Source organism: Pagrus major, chromosome 17 (genome assembly GCF_040436345.1).
Source record: "Pagrus major chromosome 17, Pma_NU_1.0".
In the NCBI taxonomy this organism is placed as follows: Eukaryota; Metazoa; Chordata; class Actinopteri; order Spariformes; family Sparidae; genus Pagrus; species Pagrus major.
Window position 1 is genome coordinate 17,750,128 of NC_133231.1, and position 18,196 is coordinate 17,768,323.

Below are 18,196 nucleotides of genomic sequence, written 5' to 3' on the forward strand. Positions count from 1 at the left end.
ACAACAAAAGGATTATAAAACATCGTGGGATAAAATAAAATGAGTAACAGTAAAAAGATAAAACCCAGCAACTTATTTAAGAGTTCATAAATGCTGTTCTATAAAAGAAGGTTTGAAGGGAAGTTTGTATCATGAATCAAATGACACTAAGCATAATGCGTACTTTTACTTTAAGTACTTTAAGTGTATTTTGATGTTTCCACTTTCATACTTTTAGTAATTTTGTTCGCGAATTAGCCAAAGCCCTCTTAAAGCCAATTTGTTATCATGTTTGTGTGTAGAGCTGCAACAATTAATCGATTAATCAATTAATGACCCACTATTTTGGTAATCAATTAATTGCTTTGAGTGAGTTTTTATGTAAACAAAAGTCAAGATTCTCTGATTGTAACTTCTTAACTGTTAATTTTTTCTGGTTTAATTACTCCTCTATGCCAGTAAACTGAATATCTTTGGGTTGTGGACAAAACAAGACATTTAAGGAGGTCAGCTCGGGCTTTGGGAAACAGATTTACATGTTTCACCATTTTTTAGAGCAAACAACAAACCGATTAATTAGGAAAATAATCAACAGATTAATCAAAAATGAAAATAATTGTTAGTTGTAGCCGATTTTGCCTATTTGTTTTTCTTCCAAACCAATTTCTTTTTATCAAATCATGAGCACTACTTTACTTACAGTCTTTAAATGCACCTCCTGGCAGCTGCAGAAGAAGTACGCCCCCTCTGGCAGGAAATCACTGCCCTACAGAGCTGTGTGTGCAGCAGATAATGAGTGAGAGTCCTGGTGTTACAGGATTCACACAGGGGTCAATTATTGTCCTGAGAGGTGGTTGAGACAAAACCCGAATCAGTTACAGATCGCATACCAGTCGCTGCCACCCTGAGTGCAGCTCGCAGGTCTCAGGACAGGGAGATTTGCAGGATTACAAAGCCTACAGCCAATTAGATAATAACAATTACAGGCATTATAGTCAGAACGAAAGGACAGATCTGAGATTGTCTAAAGACGCCTTGAGCATGAGAGCGAAAGAACAAGCAGCTGATACTGTGTGTGTGTGTGTGTGTGTGTGTGTCCTTTCTGCTCTAATTAAAAACGTCCAGAAGAAGTGTGTGTCTGGTGTTAATCAGTGAGGGACGAAAGGAGGCATGATAAGAGAGGTCAGGATTTGTGTCTGTGTTTGTGTCCATACATGCGTGTGTGTGTGTTTTCTTGTGTGGAAGTGTGTATGTGCACCTGGCACACAGCGACTTAAGATTCATCCCCGTATGACAGCTTTAGTACCAATGGTGTTGAAGGAGAGGAAATAAGGAGGATGGACATCAAGATAGGACTGAAAAGAGGAGTGTGGACTGAGGATAAAGTGGTTAGGAGGAGGCGGATACACCGACGGAGAAGGAGCAAAAAACAGTAGTAATAGTAATAAGATAGCTTGTTATTGTATCTTTTGCAGGAAAACTTTAAAACAAGAATGACTAATTGGTTTAAAATGGAAGTTTGCTATACAATAATGAAAGAGGAGAGGAAATCCAAAGTTAATGAAAGCAAAAGAGTATTCTGAATTATTGATAAAAGAGCAAAGATGAGAAACAACGATGCTTCAAGCCCTCTAGGTTTATTTCACTTTTGTCACAGCTCTCTCCTCCCTTCAACATCTTCTTTACTCCCTCCTTTTCTGGCATCTTCCTCGTCACCCCTCTGCCTCCGTCATTCCTCTCCAATGTTTTCTGGAGGGACTGAATTATTCAAGCAATGAGAGAGAGACAGAGAGAGAGAGATCTTAACTCAGAATATTGCTGCAGCACTCTTCTTCAGAGATACAGTATCTGACTCGGTAGCCGTTTTTTGGTCACTCACACACACACACACACACACAGTGACGTAAAATGCACTTCAAAATTCGAAGAGGCTCTCTGCTAGATGCTACAAGCCTTCATTCTTTTGCCTGTGATTCCTCACTTTCAAGTTAAAGGCTAACTTAAACGGTAATTCCACCAATTCTACACATTATTGCTCACAAGTTTTGGGGAATGATACTGCATATGTGAAAAAAGTAGTATAAAGCCTTTTGTGTCTTCAGAGGAAGCTGCATGTAATCTGATAAACTGATAAAACCTCTAGTGATGTCACTCAGTTGCCTTGTGGGTAATGCAGGCGCCAGGTTTTGAAAAGCAGTCGGCTGATGTAGCATTGCAAATGATCAAAATCGATACAGCAGAATCGGAGATATCACCTGTTTTATTCCACACATTCTTCTTCCTTCTCAAAAAACTGGTGCCTGCATTACCCAAAATGCAACTTAGTCACTGAGTGACATCTCTGGAGGCGCTGTCAGATTACATGCAGCTTCCTCTGGAGCCACAAAAGACTTCATACTACTTGTTTTTTGTTCACATATGCATATTTGATACATTGGTACATTTTGCTGATAACACTGTGACTTTTACATAAACTGGCAAATGACAAGTATTTTGCCTTTACGTATCATTATGAAATAAATGTTATAACACAATGTGATGGCTATAGAATAAGGACACCGCCTGTGTTCACTGTAGATTGGTTCCCTGTAAAACTCGCCTTCACTGTGCAGTGTTGTCTGCCACTGAAATCTTCTGGGAAAATGAAGGCTGACTGGTGATCCAGTCCGGCTGGCAGCCTGGCACCATTTCTGTCTGCTTTCACGTCTTCATTATCGCCAAAATGAATAAATAAACTCATGTGTTGTCCTGTGTTGTTATTTGTGACTCTGAAAACTGGAAAACTGAAATGATCCAGTGGCGCCAACAAAACTATCACTTGGTGTCTGTTTCTACTTTAAGTAACATTTTGAATGCAGGAATTTAACTCAGCTTCTGATCAAGTGAAGGGTCTTAATTCTTGTTTGTCACTGCACATTGGACACATTGGCTGTCCCCTTCCAGTGTGGAATACTTTATTTTTTAGATTCGATTTTCATTGCCATTTGCACAGGTACAGGCCAGTACAGGTACACTGGAATATTTGTGTGTGTCTCTCTGAGTCAGCTTATAATAAAATCAAGGAACGGCAATTAGAGGAGCAAATACACACAAACGAGTAGAAAAATTTACACTTTATAAATAAATAACACCCAATGAATTGAATAAAGATACAATAATGATAATAATAAAAATACACATTAAAATATTATACAGAATATAATTATTTCACTAATGAAATATTGCACAAGTGACTGTATGACAAAGATACTGGGCCTGAATATCTTCTTTTTGCCTAATATTTGGCACGCAGCCTCTTTGGCAGTGTTGGTTTTGGCTTGTTAGGTGGGGGAATCCTGTCTGCATAACAATGCCGGGTATGGCGCTGCCCCCGAGGCCGGCGGCGGCTGTCAGTTTGTCAGCACTGAGCTGTGGATGTGTGCTCCCCGTGGGCGATGGTCCTCACTGACTGTCTCGTCCCCTCTGCATCTCTGGGCTCCTCTCGGTGTATCTCTTTCTCCATTTCACTCTCAGTCTGTGTGTCTCTTTGAGAGTCCGCTTGGTCTGCAGGTCGTCACACCGACACCCAGCTGCCAGTTGCTGTAAAAAGCTGTGCATTAACACACACATACAGAGAATAGTGTGTGTTTGAGTTAATTTTAAAGGTTGAATGCTCAGTCGTGTTCTTGTTACGGTATTTAATGCAGAAGCTTTGTGTCCTCTGTTGAACCAATATTTGTAGCTGTTATGATCTAGTTCAAAGTGATGGAAAAAAAACATGGAGGGACAGGGTGTGTTTTGAGATCGAGAGTCGGCAGGACTCCTGTCGACCATATGGTAGAGCCCATCTGCCCTTCTTCCGCCAAGGCAGAAAAAGTTATGCAGGACATTAGCTAAGTGTGTCCTGAACAAGCTGCTCTTGTCACCTTCTGCGGCTGAACTGGTCTCAAAATGTCTCATCGCGTTATGTAAAAAGGCGTGTGAACAAGCAGACTACAGTTGTGAGCAACACAGAGTGCCAAAATTAAAGTTCACAAGCTAAGAACGTGATGTACCCGTGCGTTACGTGGCCGATAAATCTTGCACTTCTTCAGTAAGTGTCTGTGTGAGCGTGTGCGTGCAGACGACTCGGAGTGAGGATGTGAGATGCTGGCTTGCATATGCAGAAAACACCATATGCTAGGCCCTCTTGTTGTTTTGGACACCTTTCCAACCCCACCTGCACCTCAGGGCCTCTGCGGCTCCATCTTGACAGCTCTTTCTGTTCGCTTTCAGGGAGGAATGAGACGAAGTGTTGTGTTTTGTTGATGGTGCAGTGACCATGAGTTCAGTTCTGCAGCGGCTATGAAGGACTAAAAACAAAGACACAGCAGTTTTTGTTTGTTTGTATACTAAATACTGCTGATTTTTGACTGAGCTGTTGATGGATGCCATTGTCCCACAGTGCCTCGCAGCTAGAAAAATATAGAATAAATCCTACCATAAATTAACCTATATACATAGAATTAAATGGTGGATGGTGGTGAAGCCGCTGGAGAAAGATCTTGAAAAACAAAAATAAGTAATCAATCTTAAAGCTCCTTTTTGTAAGATATTTAATTTAAGTCTCATTCCCAGCTTGTCAAATACTGACGCTTTGGGTTGACAGGTCGGGTCAGTCATCAACCCAAAGTGTCGGGAATGAGACTGAAAAATCAAATATCTTACAAATAGGAGCTTTAAGAAAGACATTTTTCTTTCTGTATTTGAAGTTTTTTTGTATACTGACTGCTAAAAACGCACACTATGACTACTAGTCTGCAGTACATGTACATACTGTATAGAACGAGTATGTAGTAGCCTAGTATTTGGGAAAAAGCGTGAGATTCTACATCTATGCTAGCAGCTTTGTGAGATACAGTGGCACAGGTGCTTTGTGCTAAACGCTATCACACTATCACGCTCACAATAACAGTGCTGAAATGCTGATGTGAAGCAGGCACAGTATATTGTTAATGATGATCACAAACTACACAAACAGCTGAGGCTCGTGGGAATGTCGTGGCGGCCCACAGGCCACATCAGGCCCGGCAAAGCTTCCCACCTCGCAAAGAAACATTTGTGTTCCACGTGTGTGAATGTTGTTATCATTATGGATTTTCCATGTTTTTTAGGAGTCTGTTTACACTGACATAAGCTAATGAAAATAACATCATTTTTGCAAGACGGTGAAAATATTAAACAATAGTCAAATACGCTAATTTTTATTTATTTATTTATTTGAAAGTCCAGCCCTCACGGTGTCTGCTGAGACATTGGACAAATGTAGTTGAGGACCCCTGCACTAAGGTAAATATTAAGGGATCACCATTCTTTCTCTGAGGACCATGAATGTCTGTCTCCTTCAGACAGTTGGCGGTGGTTCAGACCTATTTTGCCAAAATAGGATTTAAAATCATTTTAAACTGAATATTTATCGGAGACTAGTAGCATCTCTGTAAAATATTCCCAAACCTCCCATCTTTTGATCCTGACTGGTTTGTGTGGCGACCTGCAGTTACAGGATGAGGAGAGGAGGTTGAGAGGGTAACTGAGGAAGAGGGGGTGGGGAGTTGAGAGGGTGAAGGAGAGGGTGTGATGATGGGGGTGGTGGCAGGTTGTAGGGTGGGGGTGTTTGCATAAGGTGCCAAGAGGAGGATTTCTTAAACCAGTATGAACTGGGAATGCAGCTCTGTGATGGGATTAAGAAGACGGAGGGTCTCCCTGTGGCCTGAAGCCAACTCCATATTACTAACCCTGGACCAGTTCATTCACACATGCAGAGAGAGAGCGAGGGCGAGACGTGTGTTGCCCCTCCCTGCTTTAAATTCATGAGCCAGCAGTCTGTGTCTGAGGTACCATCTCCCTTGGCAACCCAGGCTCCGCCCCCCATCTCTTTGTAGCACAACATATGAGAGCCATCTGTGTTTAGACCCCCAAATCTCCATCCATACACACTCCCTGCCGAGTCTGTATGCTGGTGGTGATGATCCGGGGAACAAAGAAGACGCTGGTCAAGAAAAAGCTTTATTACAACAGTTTATTCAGGAGTAACTGCTCTGATAATGATGGATGGTGCCGTGTGCATGTGCTACAAAAACAGATATGTCATACACTTCTATTAAAGTCTCATTAATCATCAGCTGCTAAACTCTCAGTCAACATGAAAGTGTCACATCAAAGACGGAGTTGGCTCCAATTATGACTCCTGCTATTTAGGCTGGCTGTTAATTCAGATGCTAGGTCCACGAGGACTACATCAAAGATAAGACAAAACACTGGAGCGCTAAAAGACTCGTTTTAATAGAGTGCTCACTATTCTTAATTGGGTCTGGGATCTCTCCAGAGCCTACGGGGTGATAACTTCAATATTGACGCACAGAGCGGATCACGGTTCAGGACAAAAGTTTATATTCTCAGAGATGTTTTAAAGTGCAAAGCAGAGGAGCTTTGTTTTGGTCACATAGTACAGTGTGTTAATGATCAGGCGAGCAATAGAAACATTTCCAGCAATTTTGATAACCGATTAATCATTTAGGTAATTTACAAACTCCATTATCTGGTTCTAGCTCCTCCAGTATAATTTTTGAGGCTTTTCCCCCTTGTTTATATGTTTGTAAATTTAAGATATTTGGGTTTTAGAGACAAGACAAACTCTGGACAAATGTTGTTATTGATTGTTTTTAATGTGCATATGGACCCTAGAAAGCAGCATTTATACCAGGTAGATTATCCTACATTAACCTTATCCTGTAGTAAGTAATCCTTGAATTGTGCGAGCCAATTTTAATGTTTTCTGGTATTTTATAGGATAAATAATTGATTAATCCAAAATATTACAAACAGGACTTTATAATGGACATAAACATTAGTTGTAGGACAGAACGACTGCATTTCATTTTCACTGAAAAATATAAATGGGTAATGATGATGTGATTTTTGCCGGGGCCTGTACCAAACAAGCAGACTCCCTTATGTCTGGAGATTATGATTTGTTGGCCTACAGAGCATCTCTGTATGACCACAATGCTTCTTTTATAACAATTTGTTGTGACACATTTGATCTTTATCAAGAACTTGCAGCATCTGTGACTTAGATATTGCCATTGGCCATACTCTGTATCAATAATATTTTGATATTTCTTCAGCCCTAGTTACTGGTTACTCGCTTTTGCATCACTGTAGATATTTTGCACTACATGTGGTAGCTTAGTCTTGTTTATATGCAAATATAATGATTATGTCAGTAAGGCTGAAGGTCTTTCACTGCACCAAAGACTTTCTTATTGCAGTAACTACTAGCTGCTGTTAGGGAACATATGTACTTCAAACACATACAGATTCAACAGGTCTACAGCTTGAGCGCTTTGTTTACGAGTCAAAGCCAACAGCTGAACAAATGTAGCTCCTATCATAAACCTACACAAGAATGTGATTTATATATAAAGTGAGAATGAAGCTATCAACTGATGCAGTTGTGCAGTATTATGGAAACATGTTGTCGTCAGTATTCTGTATAACAGTAAGCTGCAGGGAGCAGCCGATGAACACCAGTAAAAACATAAAACAACCTTTATGAGTCTAACTTTTAGTCTGAAGTCGCCTAAAGGCACAGTCCAAAAGTGTACAACAAAAGAAAGTGTAAAACAAACCAAGAGGGTGCCAGGTGGTGTAAATGTGGCCTCAGTATCACTGATGCAGACTGTCACTGACGTATGAACGACTTTAATATCCCTCACTGAAACTAGTCATCATGAGGGAGTAGAAAGGGAGCTGTAACATTTTTATGACCTCACAGGTCATTGATTGTATCCAACAACTTATCAATTAAACTGTTACAAACTCTCAGTTTGTATTTCAGTCTGACAGAAATGTGATTGTGTTTTGTATTTTTGTTGCAGTTACACATTATTAAGTAATTTAAAGCTGTTAGTAAATTGTTCCTATTGTTACACCGAGACATAGACAGGCACACAGATGCATTGTGATGTATGTTTTAATAAAAAATAAAAAATAACACCAGTGTAGGAAAAAAAAAACATTTCATTGACCTCAACATTGTAGAATAACATGATTTACACATTAGACTTTGAAGGCATGTTGATCAGTGCTCATTATGCAAAACATAAAAAAGGCAAGATTTAAACTGTGAGTTAAATGTGGCTGAATCACAAGTATTACCACTGAACAACCTTACAACATTACAATTGTTGGCATAAGTTTGAATCATCTGCATTCTCATTCCTGACATTTTTTTTAGTGTTTTTAACATTAGCATATTTCTTAGTGCCATCTTTTTTTGACATAAACACTTATTAAAAGCACATGTTACAATAAATGATTAAGTAATATGTTAGAAAATACTCAAGGCTAATAAAGTCAGTGAACAAAGGCACTGGCACAGTATTCACAGAATTAGTGCATTAAAAACATTAACAGCTGCTCTTCACAGGGCACTGCGCCATTAAAACAATACAATAACAACTCGTGTTACACAAACAGGTGAGTCAGTTAGTCGTTCATTGAGAACAACCGCATTTTTAAGTTGATGACAACCAGTGTTACGTTCAGTAGTGATAACAGAAGACCACTGTACTTTACGCTTTACACAAGCAAAAGTGACTTAAGGATTAATGTAATGTGTCCAACATAAACAAATGTAACAGAATTTCTTTTATTTTGCTGACTAGCTGTCAGAAAAGGCTTCTTTAATCCAAAGTTAAAAATGGTTATTTACATTGAACCACAATCCAAATGCTGGTAACTATTTGCTTGTCTCTGTCAGGTTGGTCCGTTGGCCACTTAAGCAAGTTAGGAGCTAATGTTTAGTGGTCCTACTCTGCTGGTAACATAGTAAAAAACGCTAGTCTGTTGAGGTGTCCTTCAGTAGTTTGCCTATATTTTCTTCCCTTTCTACAATTGAATACAGTGTTTTCGCATCAATGCTTTAGTGATCTTCGTTTAAGAGAAAATCTCATCCTTCATATAGTATCTCCAGGCTCTCGGCTTCTATAATCTGCAATTTACAGACCTGGACTGACTGACTGAATTCTTGAACCTATCACTCTATGGGCTGTAAATAGCTCTCATGTTATTAACTTTCATCTATCATACTCTATTAGTGTTATCATGCCTTCAATGTGCTGAGGATATCAGCTTCTCTTCTCTTACTGTCCCTGTGTCAGCACGGGAATGTCGATTTCTATGGCAGACATCCGTGAGCGGGAAGAGTAGCGGTGGCCTGCGTAGCTGGATGAATAGCCCTGAGAGGGAGCGTAGCTCTGTGAGGGAGCGTAACTCTGTGAGGGAGCGTAACTTTGTGAGGGGGCGTAGCTGTAGGCCTGGGTCCCTCCCACCTCTGAACCGTACCCGTCTGGAGCAGACATCTGAGACATGTACACCTGTGGTGGTGCAGGGGCGACCACACTTTGTACATAGCCCTGGGCAGGCACATAAGGCTGGGTGTCGATCACTGTGGGGGGATAGGTCTGTGGTGGGAAGGGCTGAGGACCATAAACTGGGGAAGGAGGATATCCGTTGGCGGTGAGAGGCTGGGCGGATAGAGAGGTAGGCATGGAGGGCAGAGGCAACCAGAAGGGTGAAGGCAGCTTTTTACACATACAGTACCACATTAACATCAGCAGGGAAGCGAGCATCAGTCCTCCAGAGCAGCCGATAGATACATACACAGCAAAGCCGTCAGAGAAGATGTTGTCATATCTGGTGTTCAGTTCCTTGGTGCGGAAGAGGAACCACACGGAGGGCGCGATGGCGATGGCTCCGCCAAGGAACAAAAACATTGCTGCCACCAGGTGACAGCCTGCGCTGTTTACCAGGAATCTGAGGGTCTTAATGTCCGGTTCTGGCTTGTCTGAGCAGCAGCAGGTCTTACACATTCCTGCCATGCACAGCAGCAAGGCCAGAGAGCCGAGCAGCAGGCCTATAGGCAAACAGAACTGCAGGAGCCGCAGATCCAGCTGGTCCACTTTAGAGTACCACTAAAAACACAGGAAGACATGATTTCTGTGAGAACAGTTAAGGATATTAAATTAAAAAGCAAAAGGAAATGAAAGTAAATATCTCAAAGTGATACCTCTGAATCATAGTAGTAACATCCTGAATAGCCATCCTGTTTCACACATTTAGCCCACAGCCCATCATACACGCTGATATTCTTGGCATTGCGATTGAAGGTGACGAGTCTCGTTATACGCCACTGTGGGATTAACGCTGCCACAGCAATCCCTCCCACAGACACAATGGCAATGATGAAGGAAAAAGCGTTGGTAGCATGGATGTCCCGGCACGACATGGTGGATGCTGACAGGAACTAAGGCCACGAGGAGAGTTCCTGATGAAGAGAGGAAGCCAGACAGAAAGAAGTGACTGGTAGAAGTGCAGTGGAAAGCAATGGGGCCATATTTTAAATATAATTTCTGTTCACGTAACTCCTGATTACAAGAAAACAGGCATGGTTATACAAGTTTCTCCAAATGGCCCCATTGCTATTGAAGTACGCTAACTGTGCCACAGACTGACCTAGCTATGGGCAACCCCCCTGTATTTATATTCACCACAGCGTAGTTGACCCAATATCTGCTGTCCCCGAGTAACAATGCTCTCATTTCATCAGCAAACAAAGTGAGAATGACTCCGGGGCTGAGCTTGCACGGCATGACTGTCTATACTGCAGTGCATTACATAGACTGTACAGCTAAACAATGAGCAATTGAATTACAGTAGATGCTTGGGCGCTCTTAATGTGACAGTGTGCAGCAGCGGCTGATCGTGGTTGTAAGTGAAGTTTACTGTGGGAAACTCCTGTAAACTATTTTATCATCACATTTAGCTATTTGCAATTTATCCTAATTAAGTTAAAGGTGAGCAGGCTTTTGCAGTAAGGGCCCCTCAGGTCTGTCATTTGTCCAGTGACAAACACAGATATGGCTTATCCGTTTCTATTTGTTTATGTTGCTCCTCACTCACATTTATTTTGTTGTTGTGTATTTTATTTCATTGTATTTTCATCTCGATTCACAAATGTACAGCACCTTGTTACTCGTTTCTGTTTCAATACAGTCATCATGATAATAAGTGACCAAAGACATCAGCAGAGGTTAATGACGATTGCATCAACACAGCAATACTGACTGAGATGGCAATATATATACATAATAACCGAGTAATATCAGGTATTTAGGAAGCTGTCATATTCAACAGCTTTCCAGATGACGTTAGCCTGTCAGGTTAATTAGCTAGCTAACATCGCTCTTTTAGCCCGTTGGCTTGTAAAACACCAAGCGTTAATTATTGTTGCATATATCTTTTTCGCTAAATCAACACATTTCTTTCGCTGCTATTTATCGCCAACATAATGAAAATATGAACAAGAACTGTGAGGTACGTGTGAGCTGACTAACCCCTCAAATTAGCCACATAGCTAGCTAACTGATGGCTAAAAAAGTTAGCATGACAACAACCTGTTGCGCCCCGAATTCCTCAATGTGAAGCTCAAACACGATAAATACATTAAACATAGACTACGATACCTTATTTAATCGGCAGTTAAATCAAGTTTAGGTCGATGGGGGAGGCATTTCAGCCTGCTCTTTCTTGACACAGTCGGACCTTAAACACAACAGCGTCTTCTCGATACAAGTACAGTAGAGTGAAGCGAAAACAGGACGTGTGAGGTATTTCCTCCCTCAGCGATGTCTCACAGGTGGTTCGCGCATGCGTCGTCGATATCTTCGTTCATCAAAATGAGTGTTTTTCCTGAAATGATTCCCCAGACACACACGCACGCACGCACACACACACACACACACACACACACACACACACACACACACACACACACACACACACACACAGAGCATCAAAACCATAGAGATGATACAATTAGACATAGATTGCATATTATAAGTAGAATAATGAGGCAATTAAAAAAAATGTTTCCTAGAAATAGAATAATAATATGGAAATAAATCTCTAAGGTGTAATTTGCAAATCATATAAATTGGTCTGATAAGAAACCACATGATATCATGTGCCTCTGTCCAATTATTTGTCTGATGATCCTCTCGCGTACCCCTTGTTGCTCTGAGTTTGACGGATGCAAACACAGAAGCCCCCCTGGGTATGTCTGTGAGTACAATATTAGCAAAATTGACAATCTGATAAGATTAACATAGGCCTACAGGTCATCAATACGGATTAGACAGAATCAAACAAGCAGCATGGACATGTAATATAATTTCCAGATGCTTTACCTCAGGTGAACTTGAACGCAGCTGTACATCAGACACTCGCCTGTAATCTGTGATTGATTTGCTCGTTTTGTGTCTTTCAGGGAGATGTCCACATTCACATGATCTATAAATCTGCAGGGCAAGACGGATTTAGTGATCTCTTTAATGGTAAGATCATGACCGGAGACATGAGGAGTAGTGAAATTAATTTAATCATGCATTCTTGTTAATTTTAAACAGTGTTTGACTGTTTGGATAGGTAATGTACTGTGCATTACTACTGATAGCAATGAATGTGTATGCTCTCTAGGTGATCTCCCAGAGCCGCCTTTTCCCAGCCCTCCATTTCCAGGATCGAAAGTGGTTCACAGGAGAAAAAAAAGACAGGTATGACTCCTCTCCAGGCAAATTAGTTTGGAAATCATCATCATTAGCAGATGGATGCTGATGGACTGACGTCACTTTATGATGTGCACATTTTTGTTTGTGTGAATGCAAAATAGAGAGATAATTATGCTCTAGGTACTTTTTGTCCAAACCTGTTTACCTGCCAGTATTTTTTATGTTAATTCACAAAGCTGAAGAGAGAGCACTGTTTCCTCGTTTTCCTCCCACACAACAGCTCTTCACCCCTCTCCCTTCTTCTTCTATTCCTCTTCTTTTTCATGAAATATTTACCTTGAGAGTAGAGGCTGTTTCCAGCCTCGTCTTTTCTCAGACACAGTCAGATGTCTGCAGCTGCCTGTCTCTCAGCGCTCAGAGCTGCTCTCATCTTTATTTGGAAATTGGGAAACAGACAAACCTGGTTTAGCTTCGCAAAGTTCATCCCTATTGATTTGTCGTGTCTTGTCTTTTCTTTTCTCTGTGACGCAAGAGACATGAGTTGATCTTTGTGTTTGCTGTGTCTGTGCGTTCTGAAATCGTCCTTGATGTTAAAAAATCGAAGCACACTGAGTCTGTCTATCTGTTTTTATTTGAAAACTAAATAAACGTGTGGTTTCTTCTCAGGCTCCACATGTGTCACGAAGCGTGGCTGATGAGATCAAGTACATCGAGCTGATGGTGATCAATGACCATTTAATGGTAAGATTTTAACTATGAAGATATGGTATGGATGCACAACTATATTACAGTGTATACTGTAAAATCATATTATATTATTGTAATGTATTACTCTGAAGCCTAAATGTGCTCGTGCCTGTGCCTGCGTCTTTAAATGCCAGCCGTCTAACCAAAAATGACTATTAAATGATCAGTCCTGCCAAAATGGCTCTAGCTCCACCCAGAATTCAGCACATACATATTATATTCATTGCCCTGTCTACAGTGACTTGAGGATTCATCTGTTTGAAAAAACTCAGTTAAAGGTGCAACATGTAAGAATTTTAGTTTAAAACATTCAAAAATGTATCAACTGAATGTAAAGAAACTAGTTTTGACATTGTTTCAATGATTTTTTTGCATTGTTACAGGGATATCTACTGAAGTTAGCATGCTAACCAGCTAGCCACTAGCCACATTCTACCTCAAGAGGTGATAGTCTGATAATAAACAACACAGGAGCTTACAGTGGCACGGAAAACAGAAAATTCAGCCCAGCTAAGACAAAGACCACGCTATCCCTATAACAGCACATTTTCTGTTATGTAAATTGATTTTTGGAAAGGTTTCCTCCTTGAATTTATGGACCTGTACATCCTGGCTGTTGTCGCTGTCTAGTGTCTTGTAAGCTTGTTCGGGCTGGGCGCCATTTGGCACAAGACACTCAAACAGATCAATCACTTATATTACACATATCTATATTTAAAGTATAAGGCTGCCATTATATAGTATTTTTCTGACCCCATTAAAAGACCAAATCTATGAAATAACTACGTGTTAGTCCGTCTCAGTACTTTCCAAATCTCTTTAAGCCCGAGCATGTTCTTTCAAAATAGTCACAAATATGTAGTTTTATTTTTTATGAAGATTAAACAATTTCCGACGACACAGAGGAATAAGCTTTATCCGGCTTTGGCTTCATAGGTGATACTTCATATTAAGAACTTATATTTGCTTTGGGTCTTTTGATGGGATTTGTTGACAGTAAAAACAAAATATAGAAGAACACTTCTCATTTAAATTGCTGAGAGCTTACGTTAGTACAGGATGGTGGGTGAGCTGAGAATCAACACTGTAAATGAAGTACTGTAAGTGTTTGTACTCTTGAGACGCTCCAAATACGACCTTTATTGTGCATAAAACACATGAGCCTGACTGAAGTCCACTGGGACTGAAATGATTTTAAACACAATAAAGGTGATATTTGAAACTGGCTCCTTTAGAGATTTAAAAGGCTTAAAATGAATTTGTTCCAGATTATAAATCCCTCCTTTATTTGTTTCCTCTCCATCCCTCTGTGTCCCTCTCTCTGTCTCTCTCCTCAGTACAAGAAGCATCGGCTTTCTGTTGGGCACACGAATAACTATGCTAAGTCAGTGGTCAATATGGCTGACATGGTAAGAATTGTATTGATCCTCTTCTTGGAAAGCTTGCCACAAGCACTCCCAGGTATTGGAGCTGAGCACACATAGCACTGATTTCTCATTTAACCAGCCTACTCTCTACATTTCAAACCTCTCCAGGCCTCATAATATGCTGTGAGCAGCCATTAACCAGCCAGTCATGAGTTTTCAGGTTTCAGAGGACTGAAACAGCAGTGGCATCCTGACAGCACTGAGGCAGATATTTCTATGTTTCATTATTCGCAGCCACATCTGTGTGCTGTGCAACGGAAATCTGACCTGCTACAGGGTCATGACTGTAAGCTGATAGGCCGGTGGAGCTGGAGAAAGGTCATGCTTTTTGTCGTGTCCTTGAAGAGGATCGTATGAAGCAGACTCTATTTGGGATGTTCACATTGATTTCCATGTGCGAGTATCGTTGCCTTTTTTCCCAGCTTATGCCCTGCTGCACTGAGGCCACATTCACAGTTACTGCTTATAAGTAAGAGGATGTATAAACATACAGACACAATTAATTAAAGGAACAACTTTATAAATTATACTCAGTAAAATGTGTCCTTGTTTGGAAAAGGACAGCTGTGGTCTTCTTCCCAAACAAATTTCCACCCACTATGCAGGAGACATCTGTCTCCATGGGTACTGATAGATGCCAAGCTCATTTAACTGTTAAGTGACAACAAATTATGTACTATAACTATATAACATTACCAAAACAATTAGCATGCATTGTAAAGTAAATAGTGCATTCCCTTTCTATTGACTGGTATGTGCATGTAAGGGTATAAGAAAAAACAAATATATTTAGTTGGTACAATAATAATAAATACATTTTGAGTCACACAGCTTAACATCTGATTACCCAAAAACGTCATGCCCGAAATTCATTTAAAAACCCAAAAAGTTTTTTAACAGCACTAGCCATTGTTTTGAAGGTATTTCCAGAATCATCAAAGTCTTTTCTAACTACCTGGATGAAAAAAACATCCCCTGCACAATAAGAAAAAAAACGTTTTTAGGCAGACAACCTAATACAACATACAACCCACTGAATCCAGTATATATATATAACATACGGTATATCCTCACACTAAACCACAAGCAAAACGTTTTTTTTTCATGAAAATATAAAAATATATAAAACTCCGGCCCACAGAGAACAAGTCTTCTCATTAATTGTGGGCAAAAAATGAACAGCTCGAAGCCATCATCAGCGTGGGGGCTACGACAGCTTTTAATGTGCACAAACTGAGGTGGAGCCGGTTGGGTGGGGTTGCAGGAGCCAGGTTTGAATCACGCTCATATCACTGACCACTCCCTCTCTGCTCTGTCAGCTTTGTTATGAGACTATTGGCATTCAGCTTAAAACAAAGAGGCTTTGCTCCTGTCCTCTTCCCCGGTGTTTGTCTTGCCTGGCATCCCGATAGATTTCCATCTTACAAAAGCAAACATTATTATTTGCCATCCAGTTTGCTCCGTCTTTGTCCTTCAGACTGTTGCCCTTGTTGCCTCCGTCTAGCTGCCTGTAATGTGCTGCTGACTGGTGGCAGGATCATATCGATCACACCCACTGTTTGACCGCTGCTGTTGTGACGAACAGCTGGAGATGTTAATGAGAATGAAGCCTGTCAGTCAGTCAGTCAGTATCAGTCAGGAGGTGTCATTTAGTGTTTTTTGCCACTCACACAAGAACTTTATGACTTTCAAGAGATAATTACATTTACTTTAATTCTCCAGATTTTCAAGGAACAGCTTAATACCCGGATTGTGCTGGTTGCCATGGAAACGTGGTCAGCCGACAACAAGTTCAATATCGACGACGACCCCATGGTGACGCTGAGGGAGTTCATGAAGTATCGAAAAGACTTTATCAAGGAAAAATGTGACTCTGTTCACCTCTTCTCGTAAGTCTGAGTATTTACAATGATTTCCTTTTGTTCTCGGTGCTCCAGCCTCTTTTTTAAAAAATGTTTTATTAAACACAAACTTTCTTTTGTTATCAGAGGGAATCGTTTTCACAGCGGCTGGGGAGGAGCTTCTTATATGGGAGGAGTTTGCTCCCTGACCAAAGGAGGGGGAGTCAATGAGGTGAGTGTTGAACCATAAATCAATGATCACAGATTTTACAAAACCTATATTGAGCACCACCAGCCGGCTGTCTTTTCTCTTAATACAGAAGCATATTTAAATGTTCAACATGTCAACACTGAGCATATATTAATGTTATATACAGTAGTTTCAGTTTAGTTTCTGTTATTCCATTAAAGTAACATTTTCTTTTAAATTAACACTATTTATTTTCTCTAAACTCTCTGAAATGTTGTTTATTTTCTATTACCTGTCTCTTCATCAGTACGGCAAAACAGATGAGATGGCCATAACGCTCGCTCAGTCTCTTGGACAGAACATCGGCATCTTCTCTGACAAGAAGAGGATCCTCAATGGTACGCAGTTAAACCTTAAAGTTCCTATTCCTATTGAGTCTCATTCACAACTCGTCAAATACTGACACATTGGGATGATGGCCAATCCATCCCACAGTGAGACCCAAAAATCAACTTTTCTCACAAATAGGACCTATAATGACTCCTTTATTTCTTACTTTTTCTTACACACATTCATTTGTAAACCTTCTTTTTATGCGGATGGATCAAGTAAATGTGTTTTTTTTCCCAGGCGAGTGCAAGTGCGATGATCGTTGGTCGGGCTGTATCATGGATGACGTTGGGTAAGTTACTTTTACGGTGCATTTCCTCATCACGTTATGAACATAAAGCCACCGCAGAGGCAGACAACAGTTTCCCTAAACCAACAAACAAACAAACATGGTTCATTTGAATAAACTGATGTTTTATGGATGCCATCAGAGTTTTCCCAGCAGAGTTGAGTACAGTGCTGCACTTTTTTAATGTTAACGTCGAATTTAGATGGGTACCTGTCACCAAAGAGTTAAATGAAATCTGACCTAGTTAAAAGTTTATAATCAGATTAATTGCGGACAACTTTAATAATAATTTGAACTACATTATATTTTGTATCTCAAAGCACTCAAAAGTTAATTACATTTTATGATCTTTGTAAATGAAGTAACATTAATGTTTGCTTGCAGAAGGTTTTATTAATTCAAGTTATTTGGAAGGGACTGTGTGCAATATTAAAAATTTGATGTATTGCACCAGAGTCTTTCTTGGCAGGTCACTCATTAAACTCAAGATACAAAGTTACACATAGTATTACATCACAAACACTTACACACACTATGTCAGCGAGAACTGTGCTGTTAAAGAAATTATTTAGAGCTTTAAAATTCCATCAAGATGCATCTGTGTGTCAGCGTATGTGCTGATATCCTCTGGAGTGTTATTGTAGTGTGATAATTCACCACTAGGTGTCAGCCTATGTTCATCTTCATTATGGCTTGTTTATATAACTCCTCTGGGCTTCTTCCAGCAGTAATCTGTTATATAA

At 40.3% G+C, this 18,196-nt stretch overlaps 2 protein-coding genes across 2 annotated transcripts in view; one reads left to right on the forward strand and one right to left on the reverse strand.

Moving 5' to 3' along the window:
* Nucleotides 1-18,196, forward strand: part of adam22 (ADAM metallopeptidase domain 22) — a 66,095-nt gene that overhangs the window by 31,370 nt on the left and 16,529 nt on the right. The window contains exons 7-14 of the mRNA XM_073485531.1: nucleotides 12,329-12,395; nucleotides 12,538-12,614; nucleotides 13,236-13,310; nucleotides 14,654-14,725; nucleotides 16,466-16,632; nucleotides 16,732-16,816; nucleotides 17,082-17,172; nucleotides 17,405-17,456. Coding sequence (XP_073341632.1) covers nucleotides 12,329-12,395; nucleotides 12,538-12,614; nucleotides 13,236-13,310; nucleotides 14,654-14,725; nucleotides 16,466-16,632; nucleotides 16,732-16,816; nucleotides 17,082-17,172; nucleotides 17,405-17,456 — 686 coding nt within the window. The remainder of the gene's footprint in view (nucleotides 1-12,328; nucleotides 12,396-12,537; nucleotides 12,615-13,235; nucleotides 13,311-14,653; nucleotides 14,726-16,465; nucleotides 16,633-16,731; nucleotides 16,817-17,081; nucleotides 17,173-17,404; nucleotides 17,457-18,196) is intronic.
* On the reverse strand, nucleotides 7,957-11,656 carry cldn12 (claudin 12). Its single transcript, XM_073485532.1, has 3 exons — nucleotides 11,526-11,656; nucleotides 10,070-10,327; nucleotides 7,957-9,974 (listed from the first exon to the last, which is right to left on the reverse strand). The coding sequence occupies exons 2-3, from the start codon at nucleotides 10,286-10,288 to the stop codon at nucleotides 9,144-9,146; spliced, it is 1,050 nt and encodes a 349-aa protein (XP_073341633.1). The 5' UTR covers nucleotides 10,289-10,327; nucleotides 11,526-11,656; the 3' UTR covers nucleotides 7,957-9,143.

Bases quoted from the DNA above. Each gene is read 5' to 3' on its own strand.
- cldn12 (XM_073485532.1), bottom strand. From the start codon at position 10,288: ATGTCGTGCCGGGACATCCATGCTACCAACGCTTTTTCCTTCATCATT. The intron at 9,975-10,069 runs GTATCACTTTGA...CTGTGTTTTTAG, and splicing joins GTTACTACTATGATTCAGAG to TGGTACTCTAAAGTGGACCA.